The 7,500-nt window shown below is 44.1% G+C and overlaps 1 protein-coding gene across 4 annotated transcripts in view; it reads left to right on the top strand.

The window, feature by feature from the left end:
* Window positions 1-7,500, top strand: part of LOC135108480 (uncharacterized) — a 260,707-nt gene that overhangs the window by 239,045 nt on the left and 14,162 nt on the right. For all 4 annotated transcript variants that reach the window (XR_010272294.1, XM_064019537.1, XM_064019538.1 and 1 more), the window contains exon 7: window positions 2,759-4,002. Coding sequence is in view for 3 of the 4 variants with exons in the window: in XM_064019537.1 (XP_063875607.1) it covers window positions 2,841-4,002 (1,162 nt within the window). In the remaining variant the exon portion in view is untranslated. The remainder of the gene's footprint in view (window positions 1-2,758; window positions 4,003-7,500) is intronic.

Raw genomic sequence — 7,500 nt, 5'->3', positions numbered from 1 at the left:
TTTTATTCCTGCTCGGTACAGTCATCTAAGATCACTCAAACAAAGTAAAAAGCATCGCACTCCCATCAGCTGTCAAATATTTAAAACGAGCGGGTGTGGGAGGCAGTAACACGCTTTGGGGAGACGAAACGCTTGGCTAAATCACTCAGAAGAGAGTTAGAAAGCTGGAAAGTTGGAAAGAGTGGAAGTGAGAATATTAAGGTGAGTAATAAATGCGGGTAATAAATGCATCACTTAAAGAACATCCACGTATTGAAAAAAAAATGAAAAGGACAACTGGGATGGAATTCATTGGTTTGCTCACGTAGGAAGAAGAGAAAACCAGAAACCAATTAAAAGAGCCTATAGAAAGGCAGCTGAGAGAAGAAGATCGGGGTGAAAGACAGAGTGAGACAGAAGGATGGAACTGCTATGGAACTACAAAGGATGGGAGTCACAAAGGAAGATGCAAGGGACAGACTCGTACATGGCACCAACCACTCATTCTATAGAAACGGCGAAAGGAGAAGAAAAGAAAGTACAGTTTCAAGGATTAGCGTCCCGTAGTGCCCCAGCCAATTTAGCCCTTTCGCTCCCCAAGCCTGCCGCGCCCCTGCGTCTCTATACTTAGCTGTAGAAGGTCAAAGAAGCGGAGGAGGAAAAGAAGGAGGAAGAGGAAGCGGGTAATAATAGGAACATTATTAATCATATTGCCTTTAGTTTCCTAATCACTAATGGTACGGAGGGAGGGAGAAAATTAAGTACAGGAGAGAACTAAAGGAGAGGAAATAAGATAGGAAGGGAGAGAAGAAGGAAAGATGTGGCCATGAGAAGAGGGGACTAAGGAACGAAGGAAAGAAATAGGTAGGAAAGAGGAAGAAAGGAAAGACGGAAGGAAAATCGAGCGATAAACGTGAAAGAGCAAATATGAGAGAGAGAGAGAGAGAGAGAGAGAGAGAGAGAGAGAGAGAGAGAGAGAGAGAGAGAGAGAGAGAGAGAGAGAGTCATCACAAAAACAAGTTATAGTAGCAAAATTAGTAATTCTAGTAATTAATAGCAGCAGCAGCAGCAGCAGCAGCAGTAGCAGCAGCAGCAGTAGAAGTAGTAGTAGTAGTAGTAGTAGTAGTAGTAGTAGTAGTAATATTCAGGAAAATAAAAATAATCGTAATAGTAGTAGAATAGTGGTCGTAGTAGTAGCAGTAGTAGTGGTGGTGATAGTAGTAGTGGTGGTGGCAGTGGTAATAATAGTAGTTGAATAGTAGTAGTAGTAGTAGTAGGAGGAGGAGGAGGAGGAGGAGGAGGAGGAGGAGGAGGAGAAGGAGGAGGAGAAGGAGGAGGAGGAGAAGGAGGAGTAGGAGGAGGAGGAGGAGGAGGAGGAAGAGGAAGAGAAAGAGAAGGAGGAGGAGTTTTTTTCTGTTATTGTTTTTTGTTGTTAATATTGTTAAAAAGTAGTAGCAATAATATTAGTAGTAGTTGTAGCAGTGATAGCAGTAGCAGTAGCAGTACCAGTAGTAGTAGTAGGAACAACAGTAGCAGCAGTAGCACCATTAGTACCAGCAGTAGGAACATGAATAACAAGTAGTAAAACAATTCGGTAACAGTGCAATAATACGGGCGTAAAAGTCTACGGTGGTTGCGTGCCGCGTTTCACTTACTGCAGTGGCCACGTGCTGGGAGACGCTTAGGAGGAGTGGCCGCGGAGGTGTGTCTAGACTTGCAGGCCTTGCAGAGTGAGAGTAGGCTGAGCTGATGTGATCCAGAGCATGATAGCTTGTTTTCTACGTAAAGAATGGGCGTGTGACATCTTATATTAAGGTTAGACTTGAAGAAATCACGCTTATAGATGAATGTGGTTTCTCTGTGTGTGTGTGTGTGTGTGTGTGTGTGTGTGTGTGTGTGTGTGTGTCTTTAGTACTCCACCCAATCCTCTGTGGTCTTGTATTCATTGCTTCCTCTCTTGTCTTCGAGGAGGAGGAGGAGGAGGAGGAGGAGGAGGAGAGGGAGAAAAAGTAGGAAATGGGTTAAGTCATAGACGTCAGGCACGCAATCTCTCTCTCTCTCTCTCTCTCTCTCTCTCTCTCTCTCTCTCTCTCTCTCTCTCTCTCTCTCTCTCTCTCTCTCTCTCTCTCTCTCTCTCTCTCTCTCTCTCTCTCTCTCTCTCTCTCTCTCTCTCTCTCTCTCTCTGTGTGTGTGTGTGTGTGTGTGTATCTGTGTGTGTATGTGTGTGTGTGTTATGCATTCTTCTGTTCGCTCTCTCTTTTTTTTTTTTTTTACTTTTTGGCGTTTTCCTTTTAATTTATGGAAAGTCCGTCGATATGTATTTTCTATTTTTTTTATCTTTTAGTTAATAGTAATAATAATAACAACAATAATAATAATAATAATAATAATAATAATAATAATAATAATAATAATAATGATAATAATAATGGTTGTTGAATATTTGAAGTTAATTCATTATAGTTATAAGTTTATAGGTACTTCCAATATACACAAAAATATGCAATATACACATGCTAAATAATTCGATTGATAAATACACAGACAGGGAAACAGGCAGACAGACAGACATGCATACAGAGGCAATCCTATTCGCACATACATAAAGATGAACGAATGAATATAGAAACAATTAAAAGCATACATAAATTAATCAAGCAATAAGTAAATCAAATGAATCTATAAATAAATTAATAGATGGAATATATATAATAAAATACCAAAGAAAATAAATAAATAAATAAACTAATGCAATTTTTCTCTTTCTCTTCCTCTACAGAATCCAACAATTAATTTATCTTCCTTACCTTCCTCCTCCTCCTCCTCCTCCTCCTCCTCCTCCTCCTCCTCCCTCAGGTGACATGAGTAAAGTTCGCCCCACTAGATGCCTCCAGCCTTCCTCTGACCCTCCCCTCCCCCTCTCCCTCTCTCCTGCTCCTCACCCTCACCCCTCCCCCTCCCCTCCCTCCCCCGGCGCCCCGCCCGCCCCTGGGAGAGTGTTGGGGAGTCCCGGGTACGTCTGCTGGAGCCCGGAGGAGGAAGTATTAGGGTACCCTGCCCTCCCCACCAGTCTTTCCCTCCCCTCTATCCTCCCCTCTCCTCTCCTTTCCCCCGCTGGCTGCATCTCCCCAGACTACGCCTCTCCCCCAGCCCCCCCATGCCATCTAGGAGTTCTCACCCCTCCGCCCAACTCCCCAGCCACCTCCCCAAATATAGTTGTCTCTCCATCTTCACTCTCCCCACCTCCTAACACCCCACTGTCCCCACTCCCCAGTCCTCCTCATTGTCCTGTGTCCCCTCTCCTCCACCACCCAATCCCCTCTCCCTGCCAGCCACATGTCCCCCCTCTCCACCTTCTCCCCAATGCTCTCATCACTCCCCTCTCCCCTCCACTAAACGCCCCGCCCTCTCCACCGCACACCACTCCCATTTCCCCTCAGTCCCTCTCTTCTTCCCCTCAAAACACCGTCCCCTCTCCGGTCCAGGTTCAGACAATTCTCCTAAACATTGCAACCTCCCCAGATAAGCCCTCCCCACCTCCTCCTTACCTCCTCACACCACCCAGCGATCCCCAACACCCACAGCCACGCGGGGGAGTCACGGGGGATCTTATTACCTTTAGGGACGCCACACCGGGGGAGGAAAAAGAACCGAAGGGTGAAATAAGGAAGAAAATGGCGGGTGACTCGGATAAAACCGACTCGAAGAAGCGAAATGAAACGGGTTCGGATCTAGTGAAGCTTCGAACGCCGCCCGGAGGAGTGGGGAAGAAGCGGAAGAGGAGGAAGAGGAGGAAACCTAACGAGGAGAACGAGGACGAGGTCAAAAGTCGTCTGTCTCTCTTCGGTGACCCCAGAGAAAGGCCACTTCACTTCCCCATGATTGATGACCTCGAAGACGACCTGACCTCCCGCAACCCCGAGCCTGACCCACCTCCTCCACCTCCACCTCCTGCTTCTTCTTCCTCGTCCTCCTCCTCATCCTCCCGCGACACCTCCTCTTCCTTTTCTCTAGACGATATAGGTAAGTGTCTGTGTGTGTGTGTGTGTGTGTGTGTGTGTGTGTGTGTGTGTGTGTGTGTGTGTGTGTGAAAGTATAAATGAATATATGAACGTAGTACACGTGCGTGCGTATGTACGTGTGTGTGTGCGTCTATTTTATTGGGCTGACGTGCAGGAACCTGACCATAACGTGTCATAACATGAATTAATGTGGCGACGTGCTGATGGGAAGAAGGGAGGAGGGAGGGGAGGGAGGAGAGGAGAAGGAGGTGGAACGGAAGGACTGGAGGGAGGGAAGGTAGGGAGAAAGGGGAAGACAAGTGACAGGTGGTTAGGAAGGAGGAAGATGATGAAGAAGAACAACAACAAGAACAGGAAGAGGCAATGCAAAAGGAAAGAAGAAATTAGATTAAGGAACAAGAAGGAAATTAGTGAGAAAAGTGAGAGGAGAGAAGGAAGATAATGATGATGAGAATGAGGAGGAAGAAAGAAAATAAATGGAAGCAGAGGAGGAAGAGGAGGAAGGAAGAGAAATTAAATGGAATGGAAGGAAGAAAAGGACTTGTACTTATTAATGTTATAGACTTTATTGCCTTTGATATTGTTGTTTAGGATGATGTGTATTGCCGCTTGTGTGTGTGTGTGTGTGTGTGTGTGTGTGTGTGTGTGTGTGTGTGTGTGTGTGTGTGTGTGTGTATGTGTGTGTGGGTTGGGGGTGGGTGGATGGGTGGGTGTTATTCCTTCTTTATCTTCCTTTAGTGTCTCTCTCTCTCTCTCTCTCTCTCTCTCTCTCTCTCTCTCTCTCTCTCTCTCTCTCTCTCTCTCTCTCTCTCTCTCTCTCTCTCTCTCTCTCTCTCTCTCTCTCTCTCTCTCTCTCTCTCTCTCTCTCTCTCTGTGTGTGTGTGTGTGTGTGTGTGTGTGTGTGTGTGTATAACATGCCTACCTATTTCCACCTATCATCCTCATCCATAAATTGTGTAATCTTTGTTGAAAGCTCATAATTGCGGCACCAACAACCTGATGACTGAGTCTGCTCCATTCATTTATTACTAATTCATCTACAACCGGTTCCTTTCTATCTCCTTTTTTTAATCTAACTTGATTCATGTGAGTCTAGCTTTAGTATTACAAGAATTCCGCATTGACTAATCATCTTTGTGGCCTTTGAAAACTGCCCTGCTGAGAGAGAGGCAAAACTTTTAAGAATAAAGACCGCTATACCACACTCCGCTATGCTAAAAATACCAGTGTGTTTCTAAGACTCTGCAAACAAAGCGGTGTCTTCCCAGAGTGTTGCGAGACAGTGTGTTATTACCAGGTTAGGTGATTGCTGGTGGGAGAGAGAGTGGCTGGGATGGGCGAGTGTCAGGCGAGATGGTGGTGGACGTGAGGGAGGGAAGCGGAACGAGACGAGGTGGAGGAAAGGCATGCGTAGTAATGAAGTGAAGGGAAGGATAATTAGATGCGTAGGATAATGATATGGAGGAGGAGGAGGAGGAGGAGGAGGAGGAGGGGGTGAAGAGTGAAAGAAGGAAGAATGGAATGCGTAGGGTAAGGAAATGGATGAGAACTTATAAAGAGTGAAAGAAGGAAGAGTGAAATGTGCAGGATAAGGATGTGGATATATGAAGGAATTAAACGCAATGGAAGAAAGAAGAATGAAAAGCACAGGACAAGAATTTAGATAAGGAGGAAATTAAAAAAAATAAAAAAAAGAAGAATGAAATGCGTGGGACAAGAATATGGATGAGAAATTTTAAGAAAAACTAAAATAGGATAGAAAAATAGAGAAAGAGAAAAAGAAAAGTAAAAGAGGGAGAAATATTAAAGACATAGGGTAGGAATATAAATTAAAAGGAAGATACTAACAAACAAAGAGTAAAAATACGAAGAAAAAACATGAAGAACAACAGCAGATATAGAAGAGAGAGAGAGAGAGAGAGAGAGAGAGAGAGAGAGAGAGAGAGAGAGAGAGAGAGAGGGAGAGAGAGAGGAGAGAGAGAGAGAGAGAGAGAGAGAGAGAGAGAGAGAGAGAGAGAGAGAGAGCAGGGGGGGTGACAGACTATAGAGGAGAGGAGTTGATAAGAAGGGAAGAGCTGATGGAAGGGGAGAAAGAGGAAGACAAATTACCAAGTTTTTGTGGTGTAGTGCAGGATCAGCTCGGAGGTGACTGGACAGTGAAGGATCTGGTCAGACTAGTAGACGGAGAGGGAGAGATATCGAGATCCACGGTCGCCGAGATCACTTGACAGTAAATCATTCTACATTCCCTTCCTAAGAGCTCACCGTCTCCCGTTAACACTCATTACAATTCAGCTTATATCACCTCTATCTAATTTATCTAATTAAACACTTTTTTAGTGATATACTCGCAGTGGAAATAGCTGGAAAAAAAGATGGGTTTGCAGTCTTTCTTTCTGCAAACCAGTGTTGTTGGAGGAAAAGTAAATAGTAACATAGCTCATTATAATTAAGCTTACATCACCTCATGTTTCATTATATGTTCATAGTAGACGTAACTCAAAAAGAGAAAAAAGACCAAGTTGAGTTTGCAGGCCTTCTTTGTGCAAACCACCAGCGTTGCAATAGTAACATAACCCATAATTAACCTTCCATTTCCACATTTTCTATTATGTTCATCGTAGACGAAGGTACAAAGAAAAAAATAAAAGCAAGTTGAGATTTCAGGATTTCTTCCTGCAAACCACCAGTTTTGTTAGGGTAATTATAGCGAACGTGAGCGTAATAATGACGGAGGACAGCATACGTCGTGCCAGTGGTGTCTTCGTGAGCCACGTTGGGAGTTACACCGCCATTAGCTGGACGTTAAGTTAAATGAACAGCAGTTAAAAGTGTGTGTGTGTGTGTGTTGTGTGTGTGTGTGTGTGTGTGTGTGTGTGTGTGTGTGTGTGCAAGCTGTTATTATTCTACATTTTACGAAAAGCTAATCATCCGTTTAAGTAACAAAATAAAGAAAAGAAAAGAGAGAAGGAGAGAGAGAGAAGGAGAGAGAGAGAGAGAGAGAGAGAGAGAGAGAGAGAGAGAGAGAGAGAGAGAGAGAGAGAGAGAGAGAGAGAGAGAGAGAGAGAGAGAGAGAGGAGGGGGAGGGCAGTCCTTTCTTTACCGACACCTTGAGAGCAGGATAAAAACGTGGGAAGACACCATCCCACACACTCCTTCCCAACAACAGCAACAACAACAACAACAACAACAACAGCAACAACAACATATAATCTTCTGAAGTTAAGACATCATAACTTCAGTAGCACAGAAGCAAAAAAAAAAAAAAAAAAACCTGCACAAGACTTTCCACTTTCATCCTTATTCTGTCCACCTCACTAATGCAAGAGTTAAATAGCATCTTCATTCTTTCACCCCCTCCTTTTTTTTCTTTTTTTTTTTTACTGATAAACTCTAGAACTCTCATCCCGTTTCTGTGTTTCCTCCTGCCTATGACTTGGACTGTTTCGGAAGAGGAGTTTCAAAGCGTCTCAGAAAAATGTATTAGCTTCTCTTTGTT

Source organism: Scylla paramamosain, chromosome 17 (assembly GCF_035594125.1).
Source record: "Scylla paramamosain isolate STU-SP2022 chromosome 17, ASM3559412v1, whole genome shotgun sequence".
Classification (NCBI taxonomy): Eukaryota; Metazoa; Arthropoda; class Malacostraca; order Decapoda; family Portunidae; genus Scylla; species Scylla paramamosain.
The sequence above is the reverse complement of the archived record's forward strand: the minus strand, read 5'-3'. Positions and strand labels throughout refer to the sequence as shown.